General features: G+C 45.5%; 1 protein-coding gene across 1 annotated transcript in view; it reads right to left on the bottom strand.

Annotated features, from left to right (window-relative positions):
• Positions 1 to 615: 615 nt before the first annotated feature.
• The window catches only part of IQCK (IQ motif containing K), a 74053-nt gene continuing 61514 nt past the window's right edge, over positions 616 to 13154 (bottom strand). The window contains exons 8-9 of the mRNA XM_087815227.1: positions 746 to 857; positions 616 to 638 (exon numbers count right to left, since the gene is read on the bottom strand). Of these exons, the coding sequence (XP_087671353.1) occupies positions 616 to 638; positions 746 to 857 (135 nt within the window). The remainder of the gene's footprint in view (positions 639 to 745; positions 858 to 13154) is intronic.

Genomic DNA, 13154 nt, shown 5'->3' with positions numbered 1-13154 from the left:
CGCGCGGGCCAAGGTGGGAACGCTTTCTCTGCCCCTGGCTGCTATCTGGAAGGCTCACGTTCAACCCAGTCGGCTCCCCCTGCCACACAACAAGCCGCATCAGTCAACCAAAATCAAATCAACTCAGAATTAGAAAGAACAGACTGGGGCAGGCACGCTGCACTCCCACCTTCAGGCTGATTACGGCCTGAAGCGCAGTTGCGGGGGAACAGAGGCTGAGCCAAGCCCGCCCAGCAGCTGCAGCTCAAGTTGCTTCTTGACGAGGGACATGAACAAGCATTGCAATGAGCACCAGGCCTGTGCCAGGCCGCCTGCAGGCTGGCTCAGGTAAGCCTCAAAGCCCTGTTCATTCATTCATTCATTCATTCATTCATTCATTCATTCATTCACTTACTCAGTCAACCAACAGTTATTTCGCGCTCACTCTGAGCTAGAAAAAGGTCTCTGTCCTCATGGAGCTTACACACTAGCGATGAAGACAAATAGCCAAATAAACAGTCACAAATGTACAATCATGCACAAACGGACTTCTCTTGCTGCCCAGAGCTCAGGACACGCAGGCCTGAGGCCCCCACATTTTAAAGAGCACAAAACCTCTGGGGCTCCGGCACCTCCTCAGTCTCCGCTCTGGCTGCCCACTGCATCCGGGGAGCCTCAGCATTAGCACAGATGCCAGGGGCCCATCCCTGAAACACCGAGTCAGAATCTCTGGAAATGAGGCTCTGAATCAAATTAAGCAACCAACCTTTCTGTTCTTGTTTGGCCCAGAAAATTCTGACCCGCTCGCGAATGTGCTTGCTCTCACGCAGTTTCTTCTGCCACTGGCGCAATTCTTGAATCTCAGGATCACAGCGAACCTGAAAAATCCCCCCACAAAGCTTTAGTTCCCCTTCCACGTTTTTATACCTTAGCTTGTTAGCCCTGCATAGAAAACCCCTCACAAATCGACCTAATAGGCTTCTGATTCTAAGTGAACTCTCTCTATTCCTAAAACTTATGTAAAATTTGAGCATAAATGAGGCTGTGTGAAGATTTGCAATTCTAATGGGAGGTGGGAAACATTCTAAACCCATGCTGTCCAACAGAAACATAATGTAGCCGCATGTGTCATTTTAAATTTCCTTGCTGTCTCATTTTATTTATTTATTTTTATTTACTTATTTTTAATCCTTACCTGAGGATATTTTTTCCATTGCTTTTCAGAGAGACAGAAACATCAGTGTGAAAGAGAAACATTGATTGGTTTTCTCCCGCTCGCACCCCACCCAACCCTACAACTGAGGTACGCACCCTTGGCAGGAATTGAACCCAGGACCCCTCAGTCTGCAGGCCAACGCTCTGTCCACTGAGCCAAACCGGCTAGGGCACAGTCTCATTTTAAAAAGTAAAATCAAGCTGCTGACATTATTTTTAAGAATGTATTTTATTTAACCTAAACTATCCAAAATATCATTTCAACATGTACTCATTATAAAAACATTACTTGGTTCCACTTTCAGTTTTCCACACTAAGTCTTCAACATTTGGTGTGTATTTGTACTTACAGCACATTTCAACTTGGACTAGACACATTTTAAGTGCTCAATAGCCACTTGTAGTGCTGGATAGCAGAGTTCGAGGTTGATCAAGTTCATGTGTCAACCACAGTTCTGTTTAACACCAATGCACTGAGCGCCTATTGCCTAGTGGGGTCTGTGCTAGACATTGGGAATACAGAGATAATTAATGGTAATTGTAATTATTATTTTTATTATTACTATAGCTCATATTTATTGAGCACCTATATCCCAGGCATTAAGTGTTTTAGAAAGTTTAATCATCAAAACAACCCAATAAGGCAGGAATGATTAACCCCATTCTACAGATGAGGAAACTGAGTTTAAACAGCTTGCTGAGTCACAGAGCTAGGACATGATGGAGCTGGGATTCAAAAGCAGGCAGGCTGTTTCAGCTGCCCTTGGGGGAGTCTAGTAAGAGACACATGGTCTACGGGAGTGCGATCAGTAAGGTGTGGTAAGAACAAGGCTATCGCTGGGGAGAAGTGAACACAAGTGGGCACTGAACTCAGCCCAGTGGTCAGGAAACATTTCATTAAGGAGGCGGCCTCTGGGCTGAGTTTTGAAGGATGGACTAGACTCAGCCGTGGGGAGAAGGGGGTGGGGTGCAATGGTTTCCAGGGGGAGACACCAGCCTGTGCAAAGGCACAGAGGGGTGGCCAGCCCTGGGCCATCCAGAACTCCAAGGTGAGAAAGCAGTAGACGGACAAACCACCACAGCCACTCACGCCCGGCCCTTCCTGCTTCATCCTTCCACCGCGCCGGCTCCCATGAGGCGGGTTCCAGACTAAAAGCGAGTGATTTCTACATGTGGATGTGTGTCAACTGTATTTTGAAAGATAAGTTAAAGTTCCAAAGAATGCTTGTGAAATACATCCCCATGATGATGGTTTCCTGACTCAGCTCTTTACATTAACTATAAACATAGCCCCTTTGGGGCGTTCCCTGTTTTATGACCGCTTTCATTTTAAACGAGGTGGTAGCTTCCCCAGTAGCTCTTCTGGGGGAGAGTTGCCCATACTGGAATCAGTATGTGGAACTGAGGCGATCGTGCGCTGCACAGTCCCTTTCTGGGGCAGTGGCCCTCTCCCGTCTGTCTGGGACCCTAGTGCTCAACTAAGGGCCTTCTCTCCTCAGGAAGCCACAGCTCGGGCCTGCTGATCTGAGGTCCAGGAGCTGCTGTCTCAGCTGCTGGAGGGATGGACAATGTGCTGGAGCAGAAATGGAGATCTCACATATCCGGGGACCCAGCATTTTATGGGAATGGGTGAAGCAGCGCCCACAGGGGGCACACAGGAGAGCAATGCTTGTCCAGAGGGGCAGCTCCTCCCCGGCTCTGCTGCACATGGTGCGGTTACAAAGTCAGGGCCCAACCTCCTGCTTTTCTGGAACGCCACTGGGTCCTGTGACTTCCTACTCTGGTCACTGGATCCAGGCTTCCTACTGTGATCACTGCAATTGAGTTTTAACTTTTTAGAGTCACCCACACATCCGAACTCTAGGACGCAAACACATTCCTAAAAGGGCTGGATTGAGTCTGGTTTCACTGTCAACCATCTCACAGCCCAGAACCCCACCAATAGAGTGTCTACCTATCCCTTTTCTCAGTAATTTGACTTTGGGAGCCTGTTCCCCTCTCCCACTAGATTTTCATTAGTCACCAGTAACCCCAACTTTTTTAAATTTTGAAAAAATACAGAGAAAAAAATTTACCATTTTAACTATTATAAAGTGCACAGTTCAGTGGCATTAGTACATTCACAGTGCTGTGAACTGTCACCACTATCTGGTTCCAGAAGACTTTCATCTCCCCAAGGAAACCCCACACGCATTAGGCAGTCACCGGTCACTCCCCCTCCACTAATCTGCTTTAGTCTCCATAGGCCAGTCTTAGTCCTCAGAGCCACAGTCTATGGACCTGCCTGTCCAGGACCTTTCCTATAAATGGAATCATCTAATGTGTGGCCTTTTGTGTCTGCATTCGTGCATTGAGCATGCAATACTTGCAAGTTTCATCCACATGGGAGCACGCATCAGCCCTTCTTTCCTGCGGAATATTCCATCATATGGCCACGCACACTTTGTTTACCCATTCTCCCCCTAATGGACACTGGAGTTGTTTCTACCTTTTCACTACTGTGAATAGACCTGCTATCAATATTTACGTACAAGTTTTTGTTTGAACACCTAATTTCAGTTTTTTTGAGTATATATCTAGGAGTGAATTACTAGGTCATATGTTAATTTTAGAATTAACTTACTGAGAAACAACTAATTGCTTTTCACGGTGGCTGCATCATTTTATATTTCTAACAGCAATGTATGAGGGTTCTAATTTCTTCACATCCATGCCAATATTAGTATTTTCCATTTTTAAAATTATTATTATAGCCATCCTAATGGATGTAAAGTGGTATCTCATTGTGGTTTTTATTTCCATTTCCTTAATGGTTATGATATTGAGCATCTTTTCAAGTACTTGTTGGCCACTGGTGTGTTTTTTTGTTTTTGTTTTTGGAGAAGCATCCTTCAACCTTTTACCTTCCTGGATTAGTTTCCAAAGAGTCCTGTTGTCTTCCAGAAGGGGCTGCCCATGGAATCTTGGGATGAAATCTTGAGGTTGGGGTTTTCTCAATCCCTTCTCTTCCAGAAAGTTTCTGTGTTCTTTATGTACCCAGATCTCTACTCCCCAAGAGGAATTTAGAGAGATGGCTTTATCAAACTCAAGAAAATAAAGTCCTACCTATTATGCCCTCTCCCAGGCCATGAGGTACCCTCCTTACTCATGATTATTTTTTCCAAAACAAAGAAGACTGTTTCCAACTGACCTATAAATGGAAGTCACTCTTGCTTTAAAACATATATATATATATATATAAAATTTATCTATAGATATATATTCAAAAATTACATATATAAAGTATATAGTTATGCAAATTTCAGACAGTAAAAGCAGCCCTATATTAATGCCATAGAACATAATGTAGTCCCCCAAATCTTTTCAATTACAAATCTACGTTTTTACTGTAGTTCCTAAAGTCTTGTGTTCGTAAGATTAGGTACCTTTGACATCTCTGTTCCGGGAGGAGGGTTATCAGCTGTGGTCTGAGCAACACAAACCCTCCTGGGGGCTAAGAGATTATACGCAAGCTTCCCACATGCCTCTCTCTCTGAGGCACCCAAGTACACAGAAATCCCCACATTCTGCACTGTGACAACTGAAACCCTTAACAGAATAAACTTGAAGGATCTTCTGAATCACTAAAGAAAGCTTCACACTAATTACAGTCAGCAAGTTGGCTGTGTTTTATTATAGTCAAATTCTTTCTTGCCGTTGGTTTATCTGAAAGTTTGGAGGGGCACGCAAAGAGGGTGGGTTTCTCCAGGGAGGAAGTGACTTGGTGCCAGGGCTTTCATTCTTCGCTCCGTATTTTTCTGGGTTGGATGGTTTGGGAGCTAGAAACCCTTTATCTTTTCCCTGATTGCCTTCATTTCGAACCGAGGACCGCTGTTTAGCACTGTGGAATACAGCAGCCTTGCTAGCTAAGCTCTCATAGCCAGGAAAGCCTGGATCGCTGGAGAAGGCTTTTGTGAGCCCTGAGGAAGGCATGCACCCATTGAACCGGGCTAATCCCACTCATTATTGTCATGAGTAGGAAATCACTTTAAATGGTGGTGGTTGTGCCAATCAGCAAATACGGCAGAGTGCAGCGTAATGTTAACGCATAAACAATTTCATTGCAAAACGCAGGGTCCCTTATGAGGGCTTTTCTATTTTCACTTCTTTAAATCACCACACAGGATCCATCTGCTCTTCCAAGATAGGCACACGGAGTATTATACGTTATCGCGTACTTGACTGTGGAGTAAGACCAGGAAGAAAACTCTATAATGTGGTTGCAAATTTTATGAAAAATGCCCATGGGCCAATCAAATTCTCCCAGTTATATAATACTCCAATGAAAGCCAATACAGGCTAGTAAAGAAAGCCAACTCTGGATCAGAAAGCCTGAAGTTGAATCTCAGTTCTGCAGATTATAAGCTAAGAAACCTTGAGCAAGTTACTTAAACTCTCTGAGCCTCGATATCTTCATCTGTAAGATGGGGATAATACAAATATTTCCTTCACTGGTGCAGAAACAAGGTGAGATACTGCGTGGCATGTAGTTAGCTCTCACTGTGTGAGCAATTAATTAAATCAGTAATAAAGTGATGATAATAGTCTGGATTCAGCTCTGAGGCTGGGCCCTATAATTGCTGTCAGGAGATGGGAGCCAAGTAGCTGAGGGGTGAATGATTCATAAAATTGAAAGTGAGGCCTCCTCCTAAGGGTTTACAATTTACTGAATACATAAACGATTTTATAATTGTGTAGCTTCAGGCATTAGTCAGCTGGTAGAGGGGAACTGGGGCTATGAGGTGGTGCTCACAGGCAGGGGAGAGGAGAGGCTGTTGCTGGGGCCTCTGAAATGAACTTTTCATAGACCTACACTTCTGAATTCCTCTTGGCTCAGTTGTTTTCCCGGCTTCTTAGCAAAACAGACAAAACCTAGCAACAACTACCCTCTCTGGGTGAGTCCCTGAGGTTTTCTAATTGCTTTGGAGGAGGCACTTACTCTATTACAGTTGCTGAAAGATGCTGGAGAAGTGACACAGTGACAGCCTTTCAGTGGTGTTCATGAGTGAGCCTCCCACCTGGTGTGAGACGCCCCCCAGACGGTTCTTGCTTACTATGTCTTTGCTGTGACCTGAAATACTAGTGATTATACTGAAGGCTTTTATACTCAAGAAAAGTAGATTTCAACATAAAGCAAATATGTTTGCAAATCTCTTTCAATTACCTAATGAGATCCTCAGTTTCTAACTCCCTCGTGAATTCCACGGCTCTCTGTAAGCATTATGATTTCTCTGAGAGCTCCGGCAAAACAAAACAAAAGTTGGCTTCACATTTTGGTGGTTATGAGTGTGTTCCTTCCTGTCTTTAGGAACTAATTACAGAAACCTGGGCACCACGCACTTCCCGGGGTGCAGGGGTGCTGCGGGCTTCTGCGGTGCCACTGGCTGCTCCTCAGACTTACCCGGGCTGCGGGGGAGGGTCAGAGGAGTGCCCTAGAGCAGCATTTAAACAGTGGGTTGCAGCACAGTAGTGACTAGTAAATTCAATTTAGTGGGTTGCGAATAGCATTTTAAAAAGTCTAATCCAAAAGAAAATAAGTTATTCCTGTTTCATTAAAGACCTGCTTTATATCCAATAAAGTTTTTTTGTCTCAAAAGTCTATTTTGTGTGATACTGATGCAAGCTCACTTTCCTTTGGGCTAGTATTTGTGTTGTCTGCCTGTTTCATCTCTTTACTTTCTACTGTTCTGGCCATTTTTGTGCAGCCTGTACCTCTAGCACAGAGGCTTGTAGCCACCGAGGCTTTAGCTCTAATTCCAAGCTTGCCCAGGTCTGAGGTCATGTCTTGTATCCGGGGCATCAGTAAACTTATTTATGGTAGAAAGTCAGATAGCAAATGTTTTTTGCTTTATGAGCCATACAATCACTGTCCCCATGACCCATCTCTGCCATTATAGTACAAAAGCAGCCATGGGCAATATGATTTTTAAAAATGGGCATGGCTGTGTTCCAATAAAAGTTTATTTATAAAAACAAGCAGCAGACCAGATTCGGTCCACTTGCTACAGTTTGCCAGCTGCTCCTGTCCTTGAGAGGTCATTAGAACTGTAGCAACGCAGCCCCTTATTGCTCTCCCATCTCTCTATGTGTACTACACAAATATTACTATTTTTACACAGTTTCCTAAACTCACTGATGATATTGAGATCACTCAGAGCACTGGTTATAAACAGGATCCCAGGTTCTTAGCCCAGATTCTGATTCAGTCCACGTGAGATGGAACCAAGGTGTCAGTATGTTACGCAAGAGCCCCAGGGGACTCGGGGACCTGCAGAGTTTGGGAAAACCCTGCTCTAGTGGAAGAGGGTCTGAAGAAGTCACATGATGTTACAAGACCCACTGCTCTAACATCTGGGTGATTCTGTCTCGGTTCCAGCTGATGATTGGATGCCAGCTGATTACTGCAAACCCTTCCAATCAGAATCAAGGATCTGTGCGTTCCCAGTGTGCATGAGGCAGCCTGGGCTCAGTGGGTCTCAGTGGGTGGCCTCTTCAGTGCAGCGCCAAAAAGGCCTTCTCCCAGGAAGCCACGCCTATTTTCTTCATTTTATTTTTTTTACTTAAGTCCCTTTAATAATAAATCCATATCGCAGTACGATACGTACTTAGAAAAATGGAATGTCCCCCAAAAGCTCAGTTGGTGAAACTGAGATAAAGTTCATCCAACTTTCTCAGTGCCTGCTCACCCAAATAATCAGGGAACGATTAAGTTGCAAAAGCATTTAAGGCATTCAGTGAACTTTACAATGATTTATAGGGTTAAATTACAGCAGAGTTTGCTACGCCACATAGTGCTGCACAATGCCTTGATCTCGCCCTTGCCATTAATAACCAGAACTGACATTTGTGTGGTTACAGATGCCCAGATGTTTCTAATGTAGAGTCAAGGTTGAGAGCCATTGCTTTGCGGTGCTCTGGACTCAACCCCTCCAACAGCAGCTCATAGTACAGCCCCCAAACTAGCAGCAGCAGCATCACCTGAGAACTCATTTGAAATGCAAGTCCTCAGGCCCTGGCCCCATCCCACTGACTCAGATTCTCTGGGGGTGAAGCCCAGCAATCTGTGTACCAACAGGCTCTCCAGAGAATTATGATGCCAGCTAAGGTGAGAATTTTTATGCTGTGCCCCCACTAAGTCACAGCTCCCTGGGTCCCTGCCCCTTCGACAACTTTGCTACTCTTCTCGTTAAGTGGGGAGTCTATGCCCCCTCCCTTGAATCCAGGTGAGCCTCGGAGCAAGTTCCAGAAGATAGGCCTCAAGAAGGCTTAAAGCTTCCATTTTTGACCCCCTGGAATGCTTCTTCCATAATTCTAGGCAGCGGCCTGGCCTAATGCAGGATGAGAGCATGTGGAGAACGGAGGTGCCTCAGCCAAGAGCCCAGGCCTGGGAGTGAGGCCAGTGTAAACCTTCCGGCCCAGCCGGTCACCTGCCAGATGCGGCCACAAGAGTCGAGGAGAAACCAGCAGTCAACCCACAGAATCGTGAAAATAGTCCATCCTCATGGTTTTAAGTCACCAAGATTTAGCAATTTACACATAAACTTTGCCCTGAAGGGAAACTGGTCTTTACAGAAAAAGACTGTAGGAAAGTTGGGAACTTGGCTGGCCCCAGCGGCCAGGCTGGCTACTAGCACCTAGGGCAGGCTTAGGCTGAACACTTGTTTCTATGCTCTGACGTCGCCATCTAGAAATTCTTTATGCCTCTGAACAAGGGGCTCTGCAGATTGTGCAGCCAGTCCTGTTGATAGGCAGCTTTCTCATTTATTCCTAGGAGTCAGGTGTATCGGCTTTTGTCACGTATTTGGGATATGTTGTGACTGAGCAAATAAAAAGGGGGTTTTACAGACAGTCTGGCCAAGTTGCCAAAACATTTTCTGGGCACATTAAAGAAAATACACTTATAGCTATAACCCTGAGTATATTTAAACGACTACAGGGCCAGGTGGGGGAGGGAAAGGGCCTGGCCTGGGAAGCTAGGTCCCAAGCAGCCCAAACTCACTATTTATAGTGCATGGCCTACTTTGGCCTGCCAGTGGCCCTGAAAATTTCCCCGAGAACTGGGCCTGAAAACTGATGATAGAAACCAGGCACCTTCATTTTGGGGTATGGCTGGAATTATGCTGGGCACAGACAAAGGTCTTTCTGATTAGCTCTAGGACATTTTGAAAACAGCATTTTCTTTGACAGGGAATAAAAGTATTAAGGAAAGCCCTAGCCTGTTAGTCTCAGTGGTTAGAGCATGAGCCCTCGTACTGAAGGGTCCCAGGTTTGATTCTGGCCAAGGGCACATACCTTGGTTGCAGGTTGGATCCTGGTCCTGGTCAGGGCAAGTGTGGGAGGCAATCAATCGATGTGTCTCTCTCACATCGATGCTTCTCTCTCTTTCTCTCTCTTTCCCTTCCACTCTCTCTGAAAAGCAATGGAGAAAAAATATTAAGGAAACCTATCAGGAAATGATCACAAATATATTCGTAGGGAAGAAAATGCATGGATCAGACCAAGTCAGCAAAGAGCCAACAGTTCCAAGGCCTTCACCACATGCCAGGCACTGCGTGAGTCCTTGATGTGCAGTTTCATTTATACTGCCACACTTACCCGAGGAGGGCAGCACCATCTTTATCCCCATTTTACAGGAAAGAAAACTGAGGCTTGGGAAAATTCAATTATTTATGGAAGATCCCAGGGTTGGTAAGCTGGATTCAAAACCGCAGCATGGCACTCAGCCTGCCCGGGCTGTCACCTACGGCACTGCTCCTCAAACTTGAGCAAAGACTCACCCAGGTCTTGTGAGATGCAGATTCTGACTCAGGAGGTCTGGGGTGGGGCCTAGATTGTGCATTTCCAACCAGTTGCCACACGAAGATGATACCACTGGTCCACAACCACAGTGTGAGAAGCAAGGATGTAGATATTACAATAGTTTCTTCCTGCTTCTACTTTCATTCTAACAATCTACTCTCTCTACAGCAGCCAGAGTTACTGTGTGAGTCTCCACTGCTGCATAACTGCGCCCCCAACTTGGCAGCGTAAAACAATAAACACTTATCTTGTACATTTTCTGAGGTCAGCAATCCAGGTGCAGCTGAGCCAGGTGGTTCTGGCTCAGGGTCTCTCATGAGGTTACAATTAGGATGTCAACTGGGCCTGTGGTCATCTCCAATTTGACTGTACTGGAGGCTGTTTCGAAGATGGCTCACTCACATGGCTACTGGCTGGAGGCCTCCATTTTTTGTCACATAGGTGTCTGTGTAGGGATGTTCATGACATGGCAGCTGGCTTCACCCAGAGTGAAAGATCAAAGACAGAGGGAAAGAGAGAGAGAGATGAAAGCTGCAGAGCCTTTTCTAACCTGTTCTTGGAAGTGGCATGCCATTATTTCTCCCATATTATGTTGGTCACACATATCAACCCTGGTACAGTATGGGGAGGGACTCCCCAGGAATGTGAACACCAGGAGGTAGGGATCCCTGGGGATTCACTGTAGATGCTGACTACCACAGTTTCCCAATAAAATGTAAGTCAGACCATGTCATTTTTCTGGTTAAAGCCCTATTATCACTTTCCATCAGTCAGAATAAAATCCAAGGTTCTCATCCTGATGAGAGCTCACATTTGGCTCCACAGGATCTGGTCCGGACCACTTTCCCACATGTTCAGCTCAGTTTAATCAACCCCACTGACTCTCTTAGTGGTTCTCACATACATCTAGCTTCCTCTGCACAAGCTTTTCCTTCTGCCCAGAATGAACCTCATTCAGATATCTGCTCAAACAGCACTTTCTCCAAGAGGTCATCCTTGACCAATTGCCCTGACCAAAACCACTTCTGTTATTCTCTAGCCTTTTAGTTTGCTGTATTTTGTTTTGTGCTATTTGTAGCAGATAATGTTTTACAAGGATTGTACTTCTCAGCTGCACGGATGCTGGGCTTGGCCATGTGACTTGCTTTGGCCAATGGAATGTGTGGGGAAGTGTCATGTGCTATTTCCCAGCCTATGCCTTAAGACTCATTGTATTATTGCTCACCCCTTTTGAGAGCTTTTGATCTCTGCTGTAAAAAGAACAGGCCCCTGGGAGCCAACTGATCTCAGAAGACTGGCAGAGCCTAGAACAAAATTAAATAGAATCCCACCGCTGGGAGCCAAGTGTAGCCAGACCCAGCCTAAAGCACCTGAACGTGGCTGGCCTGCAGGCATGTAAATTGTAAATGTATGCTGTAAGCCACTGAGTGTTGGGGTGGTTTGTTCAGTATCACTACTACAACAATAGTTCATTGATATGCTTCTTGACGTTATGTATTTATTAATATCTGTTTATAGTCCATTGCAATAGTGCAAGTTCCATGAGGGTAGGCACTGGGTCTCATTCCCTGCAGTATGCCCAGCGTACAGGGGTGAGAAATGTCCAGCCCACAGGCCATATACGGCCCGTGAAATCATGTGGTCTGGCCCCGTCAAGGCCTCACCAAAGAGAAGCAGTTCCAGCCATCGCATTAGGGGTGAGTTAATGAAATGTTGGACCAAATATTGCAGGCTGATAATTTTTAAGTTGATAATTCTGTTTGGCCTGCAAATAGTGTTATAAATATCCAAATTGCCCTTAGCAGAAAAAAGGTCCCCTACCCCTGATCTAGAACAATCCCTGCCTGTCGTGTATTAGGTATTCAATAAATACTAGTGAATTCATATCAGTGACTGAATTGTGCAGCCTCCTTGCTTAACCTTTATGCTATATTGCCTTCAAATTAGCCCAAAAAATTGCAAAGTATTAAAAAATAATTGCCCTGAGCAGGAGTTCTAGGCAGCATGTCCTTCACAAGGAAAATGTGACTCACGCCAAGTTGTCCACCACGGTCTCTGGCCAGACACCATCCCTCTTCACCTGTGCTAGATCAGAAGTCACCCAGAAACTATGACAAACCCTGCCTGAGAACGGAAGTGCTGCTTTAAATGACACTGGCTCACCTAGTTGGGCTGCTGTCCCCAGAGGACAGCCAGAGAAGTGGCTAATGACACACACAAAGGGAGGAAATGGGCCCCACACCCTGCCTGGAACAGCTGCACCAGGAGACAGCCCTTTCTGGAAGGGAGGGAGAGGAAGCCAGGAAAGCTGTGAGCTCACCAACAATCTGGGGAGGCAAGCTCACCACAGAGCAAAATGAAGAAAGAAGTGGCCCTTAAGTCACTCACTGTTTCAACCTGCTGAGGAAATAAAGAGGGACACGAACTCCGAAAGGCTTCTTCAGTCTGCCGTCTCTGAGCTCACTCTGGGTTGGCAGTATTTTGAATGAGAAAATGTTTGGCCATTTTCCTACCTGCAACTACGTTAGTGGTGTGCTTTCCTTAAATACAGATACTCAGAATAGCCCTACACGTGCTGATGTGGAAAGCTACTCCAATGCTCAGTGAAAAGGCACGAGGCAGTGTGAGCCTGTATTTATAAAAACATATCCAATATTTACAAAAAGAACAATATAATAAACACACATAGGTGTTCATATATACAAAGGAAAACTACCGGACAGACACACATCACACTGTTAACAGTGTTTTAACCTGAGAAACAGGTTTAGAGTAGGACAGGAATGCAGACTTTAAACGACTTGTTATGGGCTCAATGTCTGTGCCCCCACCCCCCATATTCATATGCAGAAGCCCATGGGCTCAATGTCTGTGCCCCCACCCCCCATATTCATATGCAGAAGCCCTAACCACCAGTGTGACCGTATCAGAGGTGGGGCCTTTGGGAGGGGATTAGGGTTAGATGAGGCAACGATGGAGAGGTCCTCATGATAGGATTAGTGCCCTTTTAAGAAGAAACCAGAGAGCTCGTTCTTTCACAGCATGAGGGCAGCTATCTGAAAGCCAGAAAAAGAACTCTCACCAGACACCAAATCTGCCAGCACCTTGGCCTTGGACTGCCA

Source organism: Miniopterus natalensis, chromosome 3 (genome assembly GCF_054644295.1).
Source record: "Miniopterus natalensis isolate mMinNat1 chromosome 3, mMinNat1.hap1, whole genome shotgun sequence".
Taxonomy (NCBI): Eukaryota; Metazoa; Chordata; class Mammalia; order Chiroptera; family Miniopteridae; genus Miniopterus; species Miniopterus natalensis.
Note: the sequence above shows the minus strand (reverse complement) of the source record. Positions and strands in the feature narration are given on the sequence as shown.